Source organism: Borostomias antarcticus (genome assembly GCF_949987555.1).
Source record: "Borostomias antarcticus genome assembly, chromosome: 35".
Classification (NCBI taxonomy): Eukaryota; Metazoa; Chordata; class Actinopteri; order Stomiiformes; family Stomiidae; genus Borostomias; species Borostomias antarcticus.
In genome coordinates this window covers 1,446,553-1,466,848 of record NC_140268.1, presented here as the reverse complement: position 1 = coordinate 1,466,848, position 20,296 = coordinate 1,446,553, and the positions used below count along the sequence as shown (strand labels likewise).

Here is a 20,296-nt window from a genome sequence, read left to right as displayed (position 1 = left end):
ATACTGTAAAATCATCTTTATTATACATGGCTGCTGCCATGGCCTTAATACAAACTATATGACAATTGTCTGGCATTGGGTGAATAATATAGTTAATTTGGATATTATTGTCGGACATAGAATTAACATTGTAATTGATTGATAGTTACAGAGATGGGCTTGTTAAGGTACACACAAGCCAATACAGAAGAAGCTGAAATACATTGTGATGTGTCGTGTTACTAATGAGTGCCTTTAATAGCATCTTCCTGAGGGCCAACATTTTGTCTGTTCCAGTTTCAATATAGCCCATCTAGAAACATCAAGGAAACGCCAGATACATGACAAGATAAAAATTACAATGAAACTTGGGAAGCCATTTATATACTTTTTATGTTGGAATTAAGAGTGCTATTGTGTTTTTGATGAAAGAAAAAGGTGAATTGTGAATCTCAGACCACATCAAATGTAATGGGCAAGTATGAGTGTAGTCCGACTCAACGGATGTAGGTTCTGGCAATTAACCTCGTCATTCGTTGTCACACTGCCCAATCAGTGGCGAGACTGGAGACGCAAATTAATCTGATTCGGGCCGAGAGATTCTCCCGGCACCAATCCGATCCAGACTATTTTGCTAGTAAATATTTTCCACTGCTTCTTTAAACAATCGGCAAGATCATTAAAATCCGAGACAAGACTCCATTTCAAATTTAATTATTTTATTAAAAAAGCAGCAAGGACAAAAATAACTTGTAACATAAAATAGCCCGGTACGACCCAAGAGCGATCAATGTTATTCTCACAGACCAACCATAGACCCTTGTGTCAAGGGTGAGCATTCATCTCGGGTACAAGTGCTGCTCAGACAGACTCCCATCACACCAGGGGAGTGGTGGCAGGAGGTGACCACAGGGCCGAGGGGGGGGATCTCATTTAGACCAGGTCCTGGACTCCCTGATGACCGGACACGACAAACCATCCATCGCCCTCTCGAAAGGGTCCAACATCGGACACGCTGGACTCGATCCTCTCTAAACCACTCCTAACCAAGCATGTAGAACCAGCCGTTGTCTGGAAGCAGCTTTAATGAATTATGACAGTCGATTAAAGACCTGGGCCTAAGTAGCTATCTGAGGGAAGGGGCGAGTTATAACAGATCCTTGATTGCCATGTGCCCCATGCTTAAGATTTTCACCTCATGCCAGGCAACCTTAAACAAGATGCGGCATCCAATCAAAAACACTGCTTCGTTAGGAGCTACTTAATTGCATCTCCATGGTCTGTCATTATCATTAAAACAATGCTTTTAAGAGCCTAGCAAGGAGTTCCCAACTGCTCATACGGAATTTGATACACCAATGGCCGCCCTCGACCCCCACGACAGGCAATCTGATTGGCTAGTGGGGGTTAAGACAGCCACAGGAGGCGCTTCTTACAAAACAAGTAAAAAATAAAATAAAAAAAAAAGGAGGGGGATAGGGATTTTATCATGTCAACAAGATCCATGACTGTACAACAGAGGCCAAAGTGACTACACAGCAACACTATGTACAGGCAAGTGAGAAGGGTCAGGGTGTGTGTGTCTATGGAGGATGAGCACAGGCCAAGGTCACAAGCAACTCCAAGATGCTAACGTAAACACATTAGCACATGTAAAACAAACATTTGGGAGACTATTGCACAATGAATCGCCACATCATTACACGTTTGGCCCCTTTTAAATTTGAAAATCGTCTCGTTCTTGTTTTTTTAAAACTCACATCGCCACAGCAAACGTCAACACTAAAAAGCAAGAGTGTTTTAAAACATTGCTTTAGACTGCTCGTCACATGATGGAGGACAATCAAGATTTGGGATACACACACACACACACGCACTCTGACCCCTCAGCCTCCCTTCTGCACGCGCCCCTCACACACACGGAGGGGGGTGTGCCCTAACGCATCCTGTACTCGGACGTCTTGGACACCTCGCAGAGTTGACCCTTGAAGTCGATGTCGACAGTGAAATCCAGATCTCTCTGCAAGAGAAGGAGGTGGGGGGAGTATTTAGAGGGGCGGACACACCAAATCAAAGAAACATTCTGAAAAGGCGTGTGTGTGTGTGTGTGGGTGGTGGGTGTGTGTACAAACTTACATTGTTCTTGACGTTGGGCTTCATGTTGATGGTGCCGAAGATCTCCTCTCCAGTCTTCACAGTCAGGTAGTCGTCCAGGTAAAAGACGGTCTGCTTCCAGTGGGTGTAGGGAGACTCCGGACCTGGTGACACACACACACACACACACACACCGCATTAAAGACTCTGGACCCGGGGAGCACACACACACACACAGGCTTCCAGGAACCACACACTAATCACAGGGCTGAGCAAAAACAAGATGCGCAGCAATTTGTCCCAGAAGGCAGATACCTTTTGCGATAAAACATTAATTTGGGGGCAGTTGGCGGTAACATTCAAAGAGGCACCTGTCATAAATGTCAATGTATTATCTTTCTGAGTAGACTGGACGATTCAGCTTACTTTTAGTAAATCTAATTAATTAGCACCATGTTTGTAAAGGTCCAAATATCACGATGTATTGCTTAAATGCACCCCATTTCTGCATCTTGGACGCCTCCTCGTTTTTAACAGTGTGCGGGCGTTTAATTTTGCCGGACTGGGAGAAGGGCAGCACCTCTACAGACCCAACACTGACCAGGGACGGCTTGAGCAAAACAAGGATGATTTGACCAGGCTTATCAGGTCAGAGGTCAGGGTGGAGCTAACACCCGTCTGACCCTCCCAGACCAACACAAGTGCCTAGCAGGGAGGGGGGGAGGTAGAGGGGGGGTAGAGGGTGCTCACTGGTGGAGAAGCCCGTCCTCTTGTGGCAGCGCGTGAACTCTATGTTGAAGTAGGTGACCAGCGCGTGGATGTAGTCGTTCCTCTTCACCTGCAGGCAGAACGGCGAGGTGAAGGACAGGTCGTCGATCTTGACCGTGTAGATGTCCACCTCCTAGGGACGCATAAAAAAAAAATGAGACGAGACAAGAACATGTAGCAACAGCAGTGGGAGGGGGGTCAGAGCAGTGAGAGGCGGGGTCAGCACAGCTCTGCCATGTCCAACCGACTAATTAACCCCCCAATTTACCCCCAAATTGCTCCCAATGAGCAGGTTAGCACCTTGCATGGCAGCTACCGCCATTGGTGTGTGAGTGAATGGGTGAATGAGAGGCCATTGTAAAGCGCTTTGAGTGCCGCTAAGGTGGAAAAGCGCTATACAAGTCCATTTACGGCTTCTGTCTGAACAGAACCATGGCAACAGAGTAGCAACGTGTAACCAAGCTAGGAGTGTTGATGCATTTCCTGACTAGCAAGCTTTAAAATCATCGCCACCGCCGCCTACATTTATCCGTCAGCGGAGGTGAGCGTCAGTCAGGTAGTTGACCCACCTTGATGAGGCAGGCGCTGCTGACCAGCTGCTTGGGGTCCACAACGTCCACCAGGGGCTCTTTAATGGCCACCTCCTTGATGCAGGACATATCGAAGCCATACACGTTCTCCCACCCTGAGAGAGGAGAGGAAGAGAGGATTATTCTCTACTCGGAAAGAGTCGGTCGCATTAGAATCAGTGCAAATGAGCAATTGTAGGGATGGGTATCGAGTCGAATTTCAAGAATCGAGTCGATTCCGATTCACAAGGTTCAGAATCGATTATCACGATTCAATTCGGTTATTGTTACTAAAACCTGTTTTTTTTAGCTGTAACCTTAATTACATGACTGCCAAGTTTTGCAACACATCCAATACTAGGGCTGGGTATCGATACTGATTTCCAAAAATGAATGAATGAATCATTGACTGAATTAATGAACTATTCATTCCTTCATTCATTAATTAAATAAAAGATGGATTTTGGGAAGCACAGACACTCACAGTGGATCTTGTAGTCCTTGTACTGCCTGTCCTCGATGGCGGTGACGTACAGGGTGGCCCGGTCGGGGAAGATCAGGCCGTCTGGTTTCTGTGGAGACACGGGACGGTTAATATGCTTAGTAGTCACAGATTACAAGTCTATTCACAGAGCTGACATTTCGTAACAGCTGTGTGGATTCATGGCAGCTCTCTGGGGGAGACCACTCAACCGTCAGACAAGAGAACCAATTTACCCTCCCAGAGAACAAAACGCTCACATGCCCAAATCCCCAGACCCAATTGTGTCAAGAACAAAAACGGAGATGTTTACCAAAGACAAGGGGAGTAGAGTCTTCAGTGGGTGCTGTGTAGGGCTGGGTATCGAGTCGAATTTCAATCGATTCAATTCCGATTCACAAGGTTCAGAATCACGATTCAATTCGATTCAATATCGATTCGGTTAGTGTTACTAAAACCTGTTTTTCTTAGCTGTAACCTTAATTACATGACTGCCAAGTTATGCAACACATCAATACTAGAGCTGGGTATCGATACTGATTTCCAAAAATGAATGAATGAATCATTGAATGAATTAATCATACCTTCATTTATTCATTCACTCATTAAATAAAAGATCGATTTTGGGATTCACGAATCGATTCTGAATCATTTGATTCAGAATCGACTTTTTAAACCCAGCCCTAGTGCTATGCACAAGTAAACACCCAATACGTACCAGCCACTTGTCTCTGGCGTAGATGACGGTGTTGAGCATGGACTCGTAGAAGAGGCAGTAGCCCATCCACTCAGAGATGATGATGTCCACGCCCTCCACGGGGAGATCCACCTCTTCCACTTTGCCCTTGATGATGGTCACAACTGGGGGGAGGAGGGGGTTCAAGCAACAGGTAAGGGCTTGGTGTGTACAGCCTTCCAAAAGAACTCACAAGCTTTCATAGCTTCCCTCGCCATGCAGTGGATACTCGCTCAGCAAAGCTGCGCGCACCTGTAGTCGCACCTGTAGTCAAGTGTGTGTGTGTGTAGCACATATGTATGGGGGCTGTACTTAGGGTTTGTTTAAGGGTCTGGGGAGGTTGGGATGAGGGTATAGGGATGAGGGTATAAGGATGAGTGAAATCTCTGCTATATAACTTTTTTGTATTCCTTCTATGTATGTAACTTTCCTACTGTGTACTATTTGCCCCACTATTTTAAGAATGTATATTTATTTGCCCAGGGACTGCGGGTGGAAATTAGCTGTTTTAGCTATAACCTTGTACAGTGCATCTCTCCCTATTCTATAGGGTAAATGTCTACTGTACCTTGTCCCCGTCTTAAAAATCAATCAATCAATCAATAGCAAAGTTCCCTCTACTTTTATAGGGCTCATAACTCACTGTGATCCAGTTTGTTGGCTTTGACGATCTTAACAGCGTAGTCGGAGATGCTGCTGCACTCGATCTAAGACAAACGCAAGCAAAAGATATCGGTCAGGTCACGGTAATCTTCCAGAAGCATCTGGAAAACTATTCTGGAGGCAAATCAATATCAACCAACAATTCACGTTGATTAATACATTAGAAATCACAGAACTATTGGCCTGCTTGCTTTAAAGGACACGGCCAAGATTTTGGGAAATACAGAATCTCTCATTTAGTGTAGACTAAGATGTCTCCAGAAAGTGAACATGGGAGCATATGTAAAGTGTTCCGACACTAGATTCGGGAGGGCGTGACCAGGACTCACCCCTATGACCTTCTTGGCGCCGGCTTTTGCTGCAAACATGCAGAGGATGCCAGTCCCGCTGCCCACATCCAGCACCACCTTGTCCTTAAACAGGTGCTTGTTGTGGAACATGGAGTTCCGGTAAGTCAGGGTTCGCACCTCATCCTTCAGCATTTCCTACAACGCCCAGAGGGAAGAGAACATCGGTATTATTAACGTCGCTCAGGAAAAAAATGTGGATGGGACCATCCCTCTACAAGGCACACCTAGGGGGATAACGTGGTGCATGTACTGATGTTCAGAAGGTTACCCACCTCATGGATGCCAAAGTGGGCGTAGGAGTCAAAGTAGTAGTCCTTCGATGTCATATCTTCCGCTGCAGGCTTCACAGAGCTCTCCCCCTGAGAAATCTCATCATAAAGAGACTCGAGTCACAACCACAGCAAACTACCTACAACACTGCACCAACTACATTAAAATAAACCTCATTAAAGTGGAAATTGTGTCTTAAAGTTGAAATCGTAGGAAAGTGTGAAGGCATAAATACAATTGATTAATAAATGTATGTTTGCCGGTATCAAACTAGTAAGCCTTCATTTCCACATCACAAAGGAGACGAGCACATGGTTGTAGCAACAAATGGTAACTTGGTGGTTCGAGGCCTTGAAATTATGGGTGGATCTTTTGAAATCACTCAATCTCACAATAGTATCAATTAAAAGAAGATAAGAGCTAGTTGATCCGTCCTATGCCCACAGGCTGACAGATTGTTCCCCCGGGATAGCTAAAGGTCTCCTGGTTCGCTTAGCTACCAGTACTATGTGAATGGTAAGGCAAAAAATACTAGCTAGCTACCGTTAGCTTCAACTAGCTAGCCAGCCAAATATACTAGCTAGCTCAGCTAGCCAAAGATATTAGCTAGCTAATGTTAGCTCCGGCTATCTGGTTAGCCAAAGATATTAGCTAGCTCGTTAGCTCAGCTAGCCAAATATACTAGCTAGCTCGTTAGCTCCAGCTAGCTAGCTAGCCATAGATACTAGCTACCCCTAGCTCCAGCTAGCTGGTTAGCCAAAGATACTAGCTAGCTACCGTTGGCTCCAGCTAGCTGGTTAGCCATAGATCTTAGCTAGCTCTCGTTAGCTCAGCTAGCTGGCCGGCTAGCCCCCATGCGGTCTCGTAACGGTGAGCAGCTAACCCGCTCTCATAACGCCGGGTGTGTTCCTCGGGACCCATTTCTCTCTCATTTATACCAGTATTCACGACCGTTTCGACCAATGCGACGTTAGCTGCTTCTGTAGAGAAACTATACTTCTGTAGAGATACTATATTATAGAAACGATAACGGATTGTGTTCGTATTTCAGTGGCAGTTGGGTTTTAGTGTGTTTTGGGGACTGGCCTGTTTTATCCACTAGCTAGCTAGCATGCTATGCTAACAGGTTTCTTATTCAATTCCTTGTCACGTAAAAATCTTAATTGGTAATAAATCTGTTATTAATATCCCAGCTTCCCCATACCGTCTTATTAAATAACATTAATATGAGGGTGTTATAACCGTGCTAAAATGGAGGCTCTTCCTAGCCAACCCCGCCGTGGCTAACACGTTAGCTCGCTAAGCTAAGTGCGTGTGTCGTTTCAAAAGACCCGGATGAGACGGTTGGTCTCTATCGTGGCGTTTAACGTGCGTTTTATATAATAATACAATATTGTAGACGGTGTAACGTTGACTGTAGCTCAAATACTACTCTAATAATATATTATATTATTATATATGATATATTTATCTATAAATCGATATGATTTCTGGGCTTACCTCCATTCTGTCTGCCGTCTCCGCCATTTCGGTTGTGTGCAGCATGTGAGGGCGCGTGCAAGGAAATTGAAAAGTGCTCCTCCAAGACCCCGCCCCTTTAAGACGGATACGACTTGTGATTGGATGCATGCTAAAGTGCTCCTCCAAGCCCCCGCCCGTTTAAGACAGATACGACTTGTGATTGGCTTCGTGCTAAAGGCTCCTCCAAGACCCCGCCCTTTCAAGACGGATACGACTTGTGATTGGATGAATGCTAAAGTGCTCCTCCAAGCCCCCGCCCTTTCAAGACGGATACGACTTGTGATTGGATGAATGCTAAAGTGCTCCTCAGAGCCCCCGCCCTCTCAAGACGGATACGACTTGTGATTGGCTTCGTGGTAAAGGCTCCTCCCAGATCGCAGCATCTTCAAGGATCCTCATTGGTGCTCCTTCCCACATCGTTCACGCCTCCATCTGTAGGAACTGGGTCTGGGCGGTCTGTGTCGGCTTAGTTGAGACTTTTCACTAGTTTATTCTTTATTTTACTCAATTTTTTTTTAGAATTAGTACTTGTATGGATTTACAGGCTTTGGAGTTTAGAGTTTTTGAGCCTTTTCTCCATGAGAAGAGAGATTGACCAAAATCTATGGACTGTCTTCACTGGAGAGATGGGCCCAGTCCCAATGTCCCCCCTAAACCCTCAAGCCCTGAGCCCTCACAGACTTATTGACGTCACCTGGTAAAGTGGTTGAGTGTGAGAGTCTGCAAGGGCTCGAAATTGCATAAATAGGAATGGGACAGCACTTGCGACAGATCACGTGACGTAACGTGTGTTTTTCAGCGATTTCACGTCACGACGCTATGAACTGTGGGTAATTCCCTTGGGCTAAGTCTGCAGAAATGCAGACTTACGGGAAGGGGCCATAAAGGGCTCAAAATGGCTGCCGGAGAGCCCTCACGCACTTGCCGAGTTGACATTGGGACACCCCTAAGCCCTCGCGGACTTCGCGGGAGCGCGCTCTTAAGTCTGCGAGTCTGCAAGGGTGGACATTGGGACTGGGCCATGGAGCGGCCTTGCAAAGAGCAGGATCTCTACTACCCCCACACTGAGACATGCCCACTCTCACTCCCACAGAGCTGTTCAGGCTGCCACCCCCTGTAGACCCCATGATTCCAATCAACATTAGAAATGGGAAGAGCACAGACCTCTTCCCATGGATGCATTGTTGTGTGTGTGCATGTGCGTGCGAGCAGGATATGTTTGGTAGTGCTTCGTCCTTTAGGTCAAGATTTTGATGCCCAAACCTCATGTCTCTGTGACCTTCTCATGTCGAGATATGGACGTTTTAAGACCCCCCCCCCCCCCCCCCGCCACTGAGAATTAATGGGGGGAATTTTTCGCTCCTGAGCCCAAGTCCAAAGAATGAATAGAGGTGAATGGGTGGCCGTGTTTGGGTGGTTCTGTGGCGCCCTCCTCAGGTTGGATCCACTCCAGTATGTAATGGGTTGGCCCATGCTAATAGCCAGATGGTTTGCTTTGCATGATCATGTGGGAACTCTCCATTGGAAACTGTTTGGTAAAGGGCGGGCACTTTCAAAAATACTTGGCAGGTGATTGGATCTTACCATCGTCTATCATGCGCTCAACCGCCCCTCACTGTCATAAACCCGCCCAGCGTAGCTGTTTGTATTTCAAATTCCTCAGAACCAACTCTGATTGGCAAGATCATTTTCTGATCTGGCACAAACTGATCTCTATGGAGAGTATCCAGACTGATTTGCGTGAGAAACAGAATGTGAGCTCGCGAAATCAGGATGCTCTCACAAGACTACCATCCTACACACCTCCAGTGAGTTTCATGTAAATCGCTCTGGTAGTTTTTGCATAATCCGGTTAACAAATAAACCAATAAACAACCCAGATAGCAAGCGGATCTGGGCCATATACAGGCCGGATCTGGGCCATATACAGGCCGGATCGGGGCCATATACAGGCCAGATCTGGCCCTTGTGGCTTAGTTCCGGCCCATATATGGCCCAGAATTATTACACATCCGCTTGCTATCTGGGAACATGCACGCCACCGAAAACATAGAAAAATTACATTCTAGTAAGGCTTATGTGTGACATTGACAGATATGAACCACATTGGAGAGCAGTCTTTGTCTTTCCACTCTCAATATACAGGGGGCGGCTGTAGCTTAGTTGGTAGAGCGGGTCGTTCAATGATTGAAGGGTCAGCGGTTCGAATCCCAGCTCCGACTGGATTATGGATTCAATAATGGCTATGTAAAGCTGGAACATGACTATCTGTGGTGGCAGGTTGAATTTCATCAGCTGACGCAGCTGGAAAAAAACATCCTCTGTTGTGTTTTCTTGATGATGGAGCTGATTCTCTCCTCCCTCTTGAGGTCATAGTGATATGCTGTCCAGGAACTTGAATGACTCCACCGGGTTGACTGTTGAGTCGTTCAGGACAAGGGGGCGGGGCTCCTCGGCTGTAGCTCAGTTGGTAGAGCAGGTCGTTCAATGATCCAAGGGTCAGTGGTTCGAATCCCAGCTCCGACTGTCCACATGTCGAAGTGTCCTTGAGCAAGACACCTAACCCCCAAATTGCTCCCAATGAGCAGGTTAGCACCTTGCATGGCAGCTACCGCCATTGGTGTGTGAATGTGTGTGTGAATGGGTGAATGAGAGGCCATTGTAAAGCGCTTTGAGTGCCGCTAAGGTGGAAAAGTGCTATATAAGTGGTCCATTTATCAAGTAAATTTATCAGTAATCAAGTCCACCGTTTGGCAGGCATTGAGCTCCAGCCTCCATATTGTTACAGGTGCATCAGGTGATCAAATGGAGTTAAGGCCAATGAGTCAGGGGTAATATGCCATCCGCAAATGGATCCCTGGTGCAGTTGTTTGTGTAGACTGGGTAGAGCAAGGGAGAGAGAACACAACCTTGTGGGGATCCAGTGTGAAGCGTCAGGGGGGGTCCGAGGTTCAGGATAATGGTGGAGGTCTTGATGCAAGAACAGTAGGGTCAGTGATGGGTTGAAGATGTCTGTGAACACTGTAGACAGATGGTCTGCACAGTGTTTAAGCATGGAGGGTGAGACAGAGTCCAGTCCAGCTGCTTTACAGGCATCCTGTCTCTTAAAAAGTATAGCTTATTTTAAAATATGTTTCTATCTAGCATGCATGATATTCTTGTGAGCACATGAGTTGGGTGAATTCCATTCCAACTGTTCAGTTCAGAATAAGTGCATAATTTAGGCAGTTTTGTAAGATATCTTTGCATTTAATCTACACTAGGCTACTTATCTCAACGAATTATGGTGATATGCCTATGTAGGCTACAATTTTAATTGAGTGTGGAAAAGGTCTCATTGGGAGATCAGGGGCTGCAAATCAAGAGCTAACAATAAATCCTTGAAACTATATTATTTAAATCCAGCGCCAGTGAGAGAGATATCAAAGTGCATCAGGTTTGAGACCCCCCCATAAAAATCAACATATTCCTTTTTTTTTTTTTTTTTTTAATTCAAAGATGCAGAAAACAAACAAAGCAATGTATACAAAATATAACAATATATATATATATATATATATATATATATATATATATATATATATACATACACATACATATACATACATACATACACATGAACAAAACACAATACACCAGGGGAAAAGCTCATTACATAAAGACCTCAAAAGCATTACGGAGATACAAGGACTTGGAAGCCTTTTTGTTCATGGAGAATTCAATCGAATCAAAGTACAAGGACACTTCTTTTATAAACACAAGAAAAAAGTGGAGTTCTTCCAGTGAACTTACATTTGTGAATATGAAATTTAGCAAGGAGAAGAATAAGATTAATAATATAGAATTCACTTTTATAGTTAAAATCAATGACCATGAAGCCAAACAAAACATTTTCAAATAAGAGGGAAAAGTTGCTATAGATATGATCAATTATGTATCTAGAGAGGTCCTTCCACAGCATGTTTGTATGGGGACAACACCAAAACAAATTTCAAACATTTTCTGGTTGATCTTTACAAAAACGAACAGTTAACATCAATGTCAGGAACAAATTTACTCAGATAGCAGTTCATAAAATCAACATATTCCTCCCAATCTGTCTCTGCACTCGGAGTGGGTCAGCGTTGAGGAAACGAGTCTGCGCATGCGTCGGCTTGTGCTGTCACGAGCCCTGTCCGAAGACCAACGGCTCCGCTAAATTAACACAAATATATTACCTAAGACCTCGTCTATATATTAACAACCCTTTATACATTATTAGGAAAAACATACATTCTCAAAATAGGATTTGTTTGCTGACTGCTCACAGTCAACCGGTGATGTATTCCAACATTTGATATCGCTAGCCAGCTAGCTTAGCTTAGCTTCATCGTCTGGCTGTGGACGGACGGGTTTGAAGGTGACACCGAGCTAGCTAATCTGGCTAACGCGCTAGCGAGAAACGAGCTCTATTTAAGCAAATTACCTATTAATATCACACGAAAACAACTCAGTCAGAAGTTGACTAGCTGACTAGCTACTACACAGCTACTACTAGCTAGCTGGTGAACGGACTGTACTCAGATCAGTTGATATTGACGTGAAAGGCCGGAGGAGAGGAAGCAGGGAAAATGCCGGCTGTGTCGAAGGGAGACGGGATGCGAGGATTAGCTGTGTTCATCTCGGATATAAGGAATTGTAAGTGCCCTTTATATTACTCCACCTTTTCATTACACCACTAATATAACTGGGTCTGGTCGACATTGAGCTAATGCTGGATAAATGATAGCTAAATGTGTATTGTTGTTAATGCCTGATGAGTGAGCAGAGCAGGTCTTGGTGTTATTAGGGCATTGATGAGGGTTGTTACTGGAGGTCATTCGTGGGTATCTCTGCATCGCATCCCGCTGTTTGTGTGATGGTGGACCAGCGTGATGTGATGTCGGGTGTGATGGTGGACCAGCGTGATGTGATGGTGGACCAGCGGGATGTGATGGTGGACCAGCGTGATGTGATGTCGGGTGTGATGGTGGACCAGCGTGATGTGATGGTGGACCAGCGGGATGTGATGTCGGGTGTGATGGTGGACCAGCGGGATGTGATGTCGGGTGTGATGGTGGACCAGCGTGATGTGATGTCGGGTGTGATGGTGGACCAGCGGGATGTGATGTCGGGTGTGATGGTGGACCAGCGGGATGTGATGTCGGGTGTGATGGTGGACCAGCGGGATGTGATGTCGGGTGTGATGGTGGACCAGCGGGATGTGATGTCGGGTGTGATGGTGGACCAGCGGGATGTGATGTCGGGTGTGATGGTGGACCAGCGGGATGTGATGTCGGGTGTGATGGTGGACCAGCGGGATGTGATGTCGGGTGTGATGGTGGACCAGCGGGATGTGATGTCGGGTGTGATGGTGGACCGGCGTGATGTGATGGTGGACCGGCGTGATGTGATGGTGGACCAGCGGGATGTGATGGTGGACCAGCGGGATGTGATGGTGGACCAGCGGGATGTGATGGTGGACCAGCGGGATGTGATGTCGGGCTGACAGTGACTAGGCCGCTACGGGGACGGGGGTCCCCATTTCTACCAGCTAACGTGACCATTAATCCATCATGATCTTGCCACTGCCGCACGTCACCTCCCACTGAGCAAAGACACGTCTAAAAGACGTCTTTTTCATCTTTTTCGGACGTCCAAAGACATCCAATTAGGAGCCAGAATGAAAGTTTTTTTAGACGTTCAGATATTGAACCCGTTCTGCACGTCCACAGACGTCTTAGAGGGGTCCAAGCCAGACGTTTGAATATCGAGGGGGTCCAGCAGACGTACAAACGGGGTTCTGGACCGACGGACGTTATTAAGACGTGATCTGAACGTCTCCCTGACGTTGTGTGTTTGCTGGGCTGCACCAGAACAGCAATGAATAGCCGAGCTCGGCTCACGGCTCGACCAGGCTCTGATTTGGGGGATAATCCTTTTCATCAGGCCACGGGTGAAGTGAATCAGCAGTCGGACAATATAAAAAGTTGTATCAACATTCAGATGCGGCCCACCTGGCTGTCAAGTCAGCTGTTGTATGTTGATTAGAGATAAGTGACAACAGGGGATTGGATAAACGCATCATTCATTAATGCTGTACAAACCTAGTTCTTTTGGCTATGTTATTTGGAAATGCAGTGGATGTCCATGACTGTGTATAGCTTTCATACACGAACTTGGGTTACATTATGGCCCTATTGAGGATAGTCTGTGTGGTTTTGAATGACACCTTTACATTATGGTGTCTTGTTACTACCCTATTCAGGCATTGCAATACATGATATTCCCCTGCCATGGCAAACATTATAATGTGTCACTATCACAGGCTAGTCGAAACTCATGACTTGTATATAAACACATTGAGCTTGTATCACTGTGTGAACACATGTTTATCATTGCACCACAGTTACCGCTCTGTGTCTTCAACACTAGGCGGGGTTCTCTCAGTCGCCTCAATGTTTGAGAAAGAAACGTAATGGATAATGACTCACTCGTCTTTATCACATTACCCACCGACTGGGCTGTTATATGGGGCGGCTGTGGCTCAGGAGGTAGGGCGGGTCGTCCAATGATCGTAGGGTCGGCGGTTCGAATCCCGCCTCCTGTCCACGTGTCGAAGTGTCCTTGAGCAAAGACACTGAACCCCAGATTGCTCCCAACGAGCAGGCTAACGCCTTGCGTGCCAGCTGCCGCAATTGGTGTGTGAGTGTGTGTGAGTGAGATGCCGTTGTAAAGAGCTTTGGATAAAAGCCCTTAAAGTGCCGTCCATTTACCATCAAACACTAGGGCACATGCAGTATTAGCTAGAAATATGATGCTATAGAACAGAAATCCACAGAGGTTGTAGCAAGGACACAAGTTCTCCATCTTGTTCTCTTTCGCAAACTTTCTTTCTCCTTCATCTGTGCTTCATCAGTGTTTCGCTGTCATCTCATCTCACCCAGTCCCTCCCTGCCCCCCCATCTCCTCTCCGCTCTCACATTCTCCCGTTCAGCATTCCTTCAACCGGTCTCAAATCAAGAAGGGTGGGGTTTCTCTCGAGAGATCGTGGATTTTTTGTTGATCTGCATGTTTCTTTTGGTCATGCTAGAGTTTTCATATATTCAGCACCTATTAATGAATTGAATCATCAGCTCCTCCGTGGCTGTGGACCCTTGTGCATATGTAGTACTGTAGCTGATTAAGCAATACATATGACATGGGTTGAGCTTTTGAACTAGAGTTCAAAGTAAAGTTGTTTTTTCGTGTAACAGACCGGACTGTTGGTCAGTATTTACACATGGTGGTGATGTGCATTTGCCTACGGGCCCATAGGTTAAAGCAATACATCGCGATATTTGGACCTTTACAAACATGTCTGGTGCTAATTCTCCAATTAGATTTACAAAAAGTAAGCTGAATCGTCCAGTCTACTCAGAAAGAGAATACATTGACATTTATTACCTTTTAAAACTCGCGCCCCCGGGACGCAGCATTCAGTCGAAGTGCGCATGCGCAACGTTGTGCTTAAACAACACAGTAGTGGCTAACGATTCCGGCGTCTATGGATATCATGCGTTTTTTAGCTCGGTGATATCATGGCGGAGGTGAGAAAACCGAAGCGAAACATCCCGGAGGAAGCCAGAAAAAGAAAAAGACAATCTGATAACGTTACGACAGTACGACAGTGCACTTACTCGCAGAGCCTGTGGGGGCGCAGTTCAGAGAAAACGCTATGTATTGCTTTAAAGTCCTGGCATTTATTAGCTAGACTTGTCAAATGTAGGCCAACATCTGCATGTGGTGTTACAAAAAGGATTTTTATTTTTATTTTTTATTAATGGTAAATGGACTGTACTTATATAGCGCTTTTCCACCTTAGTGGCACTCAAAGCGCTTTACAATGGCCTCTCGTTCACCCATTCACACACACACTCACACACCAATGGCGGCAGCTGCCATGCAAGGTGCTAACCTGCTCATTGGGATTAGCATCAGGGTTAGGTGTCTTGCTCAAGGACACTTCGAAATGTGGACAGTCAGAGCTGGGATTCGAACCGCCGACCCTTCGATCACTGAACGACCCGCTCTACCAACTGAGCTACAGCCGCCCCGCTAATCTGTTTCCCCCCCCAGGTAAGAGCAAGGAGGCGGAGATCAAGCGGATCAATAAGGAACTGGCCAACATCCGCTCCAAGTTCAAAGGGGACAAGGCGCTGGACGGCTACAGCAAGAAGAAGTATGTCTGCAAGCTGCTCTTCATCTTCCTGCTGGGCCACGACATCGACTTTGGCCACATGGAGGCCGTCAACCTGCTCAGCTCCAACAAGTACACTGAGAAACAGATCGTAAGTGTGTAGCGCGTGCTTGTGTCCGCATGCGTGCTCAGAGACTGTGTGTGTAGGGCTGGGTTAAAAAAAATCGATTAATCGATTCTGAATCGATTAATCGATTATGAATCGATTATGAATCAAATGATTCAGAATCGAGTCATGAATCCCAAAATCGATCTTTTATTGAATGAATGAAGGAATCAAGTTCATTCATTCAATGATTCATTCATTCATTCATTTTGGGAAATCAGTATCGATACCCAGCCCTAGTATTGATGTGTTGCATAACTTGGCAGTCATGTAATTAAGGTTACAGCTGAAAAAAAACAGGTTTTAGTAACACTAACCGAATCGATATTGAATCGAATCGAATCGAGATAATCGATTCTGAACCATTGTGAATCGGAATCGAATCGATTGTGGAAATTCGAATCGATACCCAGCCCTATGTGTGTGCAGTAGTGTGTGTGTAGGTGCTATTGACGAGAGAGGAGGGCCCATGTGTCTTGGGGCCCAATGTTGTTATCTTGCTGTGCCACTATCTCTGCTCCCAGTCCTGGTCAGATCAGGACAGCTTTGTTTGCACTTCCAGGCTATGGCTCTGTCTTGCTTGTCTGTGGGGTTTTCTGGCTGTCCATTCACAGCTCATACCTGACTACAGATCAATCAGACCAGTATTGAACTCACCTGCCTTCACAGTCCAAAATCAGACTCTGCTGACCTGAAATCAGTGAACCAAGTGTCACAATGTACTGATATTCAGACCGGAGCCTTGCATTGCCAAGGCAAAGGCTTTAAGAATACAAAGTGATTATACTGCTACCTTTGATTAGACAAGACCACGATATGTGTATAAAAAGATTATGGCGGTCGAAGCGGCCCTGGAATTTATTTTATTATTTAACACGGTTACTATGGCATTGGAGAGTACAATATGTAACAACACCAGGGCTAAATTAAGTGAAAATATTACGATTGTTTACGCTGAAGTATCAAGATTCCTTAGGCCTAGCGTTTATCTTCAGAACTGTAGTCATACTGTTCTTGTCATTCAGGGTTCAGAGTCCCTTTTATGAGCATGGTCCTTTTACATTAGTCATTTAGCAGACAATTTGATCTAAAGTGACTTCCAATAATTGCATTTAACGTAGGTAGTCTGTACTACTACTCGCCAGAACTCACAAGTGCGTCTCCTTTCGGAAAAAGTGGCTAAGAGCATAATAGAATTTAATAGAATTGCTTTCCACAAGACGTCATGGAAACACTCCAGCATACTGTGGACTAGGGCTGCACGATTATGACAAAAGATAATAATTGCGATTATTTGCTTCAAAATGGTAATTGCGATTAATAATTGCGATTCATATTTAATATATAATATTAATATATAATAACCAAAATGCTCACTCACTGACCTCGTTTTCGCTCATTTTTTCACTACTCACGGCTGCGGGTACTCTTGTGACACTTGTCTTGCCCTACCGCTATCTGTCTTCTCAGTGAAATTGTGGGAACGCATGTGATTGGTCAGACAGCATAAGCGCCTGCGATTCGTCCGTGTAATCCTAGCCCACTCGATTCAAAGCAAAATTATTAATCGCATTAATTGCGGCCTTTTGCGATTAGTTAATCGCGGAGGTCATAATCGCAATTTCGATTAATTCACGATTAATCGTGCAGCCCTACTGTGGACCCCCCACAACCTACGACCCAGTTTACAGATCACGAGACTGAAAGAGCCCCACCACACCCCGGGGGACAGAGGAATGTCCTTCCCCGGGTCAAAGACGGGTCTAGTAAGTCCAGTGATCCTTCGGCCCTGTCTGGATGCCTTGAAAGTGTGTCCTCATCCCCTCTGTCCTCATCCCCTCTGTCCTTCCCCCCTGGGAGAAGTCACAAAAACAGATCTAGCTTCATGATCTATATAAAGCATGGATGGAAATAGTAGGAAAAACCCGTTGGCCTGTTTATATAAGATGTTATAATTTGAAGCAGGCTTTGGAGGGAGATGTCTTGGTGGCAAGTGTTGATCTAGTGGTGGCAGCCATCTTTAAAAACATCCCGGCATGATTCACCACTGGTCCTTCCAGAGAACCCATCTCCTGTTCTAATAACAGGCTCACACTACAGGATATTTAAAATCCTAACCAATTTCGAAATCGGGTTACATCACGCACATAAAGAGAATCTTAACAGATATTCTTCTTGCGCATCTCAAACAAGCACACACAGCAAGATTTGAAAATAACGGCTCATCACACACTACAGGATCTTATCGTGCCCGAGGGAGCAACGAACCACTGGTCTCAAACACGTTTTGATATTATCGGGGCCGCTCCGATGGGTCTGCGAGCCGATCGGGAGGTATAAGATCGGTTCTGTAAACCCCTCACATTACAAGATCATCCGGACCGATCATCGGCCCCCGACCAACGTTCCAGACCAGATTTCTCCTCCGATTGTCGGGAGGGGTGAATCGGGGATAAATCGGCCCAAAAATCCTGTAGTCTGAGCCCGGCATAAGAAGAGCTGGAACAAGGAATATGGAAAAGGCGTTCCACTTTGTGCTTGTTGTAAAGGGGGTGAGGGGTGTAGTACAGGGTCGAGCTCCAGTGCACTTCAAACAAAACAATGACATGCCGCTCTGTGAGAACATGCCCCTCCCCTCTACAGGGTCATTGTTTCCTAGCATCCGTTTCCGGCTGCACCCAACTGAGTGTGTGAGGAGGAGGAAGGAGTCCAGAGGAGGAGGACTGAGTGTGTGAGGAGGAGGAGGAGGACTGAGTGTGTGAGGAGGAGGAGGAGGAGGACTGAGTCTGTGAGGAGGAGGAGGAGGAGGAGGAGGAGGAGGAGGACTGAGTGTGTGAGGAGGAGGAGGAGGAGGAGGACTGATTGTGAGAGGAGGAGGAAGGAGTCCAGAGGAGGAGGACTGAGTGTGTGAGGAGGAGGAGGAGGAGGAGGACTGAGTGTGTGAGGAGGAGGAGGAGGACTGAGTGTGTGAGGAGGAGGAGGAGGAGGACTGAGTGTGTGAGGAGGAGGAGGACTGATTGTGAGAGGAGGAGGAAGGAGTCCAGAGGAGGAGGACTGAGTGTGTGGCCCCGTTGGCCCCGGTGCTGACGCTGCTGACCATCCAGCCTGACTCCCTGACTCAGCTACCCTGGCAGGATGAGCCCTCCACCAGCCTCTCAATAACCCTCTCTCTCTCTCTTTCTCTCTCCCTCTCTCTCTCTCTCTCTCTCTCTCTCTCTCCCTCTCTCTCTTTCGTTCCTACTCTCTATTCCTCTTTTGCACCTTCCTGTTTCCTGTGTCCTCCCCCCCTACTTCCTGTCCCTTGTGACCCTATCCCTCCATCCTCTTTTCTTTAATTCCATTTTCATTTTGTCTCAAATCCTTCCTTCCTCCCCATTCACCCTCCCTCCCTCCCTCCCTCCCTCCCTCCCTCCCTCCCTCCCTCCCTCCCTCCCTCCCTCCCTCCCTCCCTCCATCGTTATCTCTGACCACCCCTGTATCCTGCATCCTCCTTTCCCAACACTCATCCCCCCTCCCTCTCTCCCTCCCCCCTTCTCCCCCCCCCCCCCAGGGCTACCTGTTCATCTCGGTCCTGGTGAACTCGAACAGCGAGCTGATCCGCCTCATCAACAACGCCATCAAGAACGACCTGTCCAGCCGCAACCCCACCTTCATGTGCCTGGCCCTGCACTGCATCGCCAACGTGGGCAGCCGAGAGATGGCCGAGGCGTTCGCCGGGGAGATACCCCGCATCCTGGTGGCCGGGTGAGGCGGGGCTTAGGGTTAGGGTTAGGGGGTTAGGGTTAAGGGGTCAGGGTAAGGGGGTTAGGGGGTCAGGGTTAGGGGGTCAGGGAGATCCCCCGCATCCTGGTGGCTGGGTGAGGGGGGGTTAGGGGGTCAGGGTTAGGGTTAGGGGGTCAGGGTTAGGGGGTCAGGGTTAAGGGGTCAGGGTTAAGGGGTCAGGGAGATCCCCCGCATCCTGGTGGCTGGGTGAGGGGGGGTTAGGGGGTTAGGGTTAGGGGGTTAGGGTTAGGGGGTCAGGGTTAGGGGGTCAGGGTTAGGGGGTCAGGGGGAGGAGGAACCTTCTTGGCGTCTCTACTATCCGATTCTCTGAACTGGATCTTGTGAGAAATGCTTGCGCAGCACCATGTAGACGTGGCCCTTATAGCTGTGGTTTCCTGGTTGAACGCAGCGACACCATGGACAGCGTGAAGCAGTCCGCCGCCCTCTGCCTGCTGCGTCTGTACAAGACCTCGCCGGACCTGGTGCTGATGGGAGAGTGGACCTCCAGGGTGGTGCACCTCCTCAACGACCAGCACATGGTGAGCGAGCGGGCCGGTCTGGGCCGGGCCAGTGACCTGTTCTGCTCTCTCTCTCTCATCCACAAGAGGGCGCCAGGCTCAGAACTTAGCTCTTCTTTGAGGAGGCAGGGAGCCGACACATTTGGGGAGGTTTCATTGATACAAATGTAAATATTAATGTATTTGAAGGTGGTTTTAATGGGTTGGGCTGTTGTGCTGGTA

At 46.9% G+C, this 20,296-nt stretch overlaps 2 protein-coding genes across 3 annotated transcripts; one reads left to right on the top strand and one right to left on the bottom strand.

The window, feature by feature from the left end:
- Window positions 1-689: 689 nt before the first annotated feature.
- prmt1 (protein arginine methyltransferase 1) lies at window positions 690-7,452 on the bottom strand. 2 transcript variants are annotated; one of them, XM_084461092.1, is made up of 10 exons: window positions 7,411-7,452; window positions 5,913-5,999; window positions 5,620-5,775; window positions 5,271-5,334; window positions 4,610-4,752; window positions 3,895-3,982; window positions 3,411-3,526; window positions 2,824-2,974; window positions 2,116-2,237; window positions 690-1,999 (listed from the first exon to the last, which is right to left on the bottom strand). In XM_084461092.1, exons 1-10 carry the CDS (start codon window positions 7,435-7,437, stop codon window positions 1,916-1,918), a joined length of 1,038 nt encoding a protein of 345 aa, XP_084317218.1. In that variant the 5' UTR covers window positions 7,438-7,452; the 3' UTR covers window positions 690-1,915. The 2 variants fall into 2 exon arrangements, with proteins under 2 accessions (XP_084317218.1, XP_084317217.1); XM_084461091.1 differs by having other exon boundaries at window positions 5,913-6,008; window positions 7,411-7,442.
- Window positions 7,453-11,591: 4,139 nt separating this feature from the next.
- ap2a1 (adaptor related protein complex 2 subunit alpha 1) lies at window positions 11,592-20,245 on the top strand (the record flags this gene model as incomplete). Its single annotated transcript, XM_084461012.1, has 4 exons — window positions 11,592-12,108; window positions 15,568-15,779; window positions 19,345-19,538; window positions 19,966-20,245. Exons 1-4 carry the CDS (start codon window positions 12,042-12,044, stop codon window positions 20,243-20,245), a joined length of 753 nt encoding a protein of 250 aa, XP_084317138.1. The 5' UTR covers window positions 11,592-12,041.
- Window positions 20,246-20,296: the final 51 nt, after the last annotated feature.

What these genes read in the sequence shown, in the direction of transcription:
- prmt1 (XM_084461091.1), bottom strand. Translation starts at nt 7,437, where the DNA reads ATGGCGGAGACGGCAGACAGAATGGAG. An exon ending in AGACGGCAGACAGAATGGAG is followed by an intron (nt 6,009 to 7,410) that starts GTAAGCCCAGAA and finishes CTTTATGATGAG; the next exon opens with ATTTCTCAGGGGGAGAGCTC. An exon ending in GAGGACGGGCTTCTCCACCA is followed by an intron (nt 2,238 to 2,823) that starts GTGAGCACCCTC and finishes GTGTGTCACCAG; the next exon opens with GTCCGGAGTCTCCCTACACC.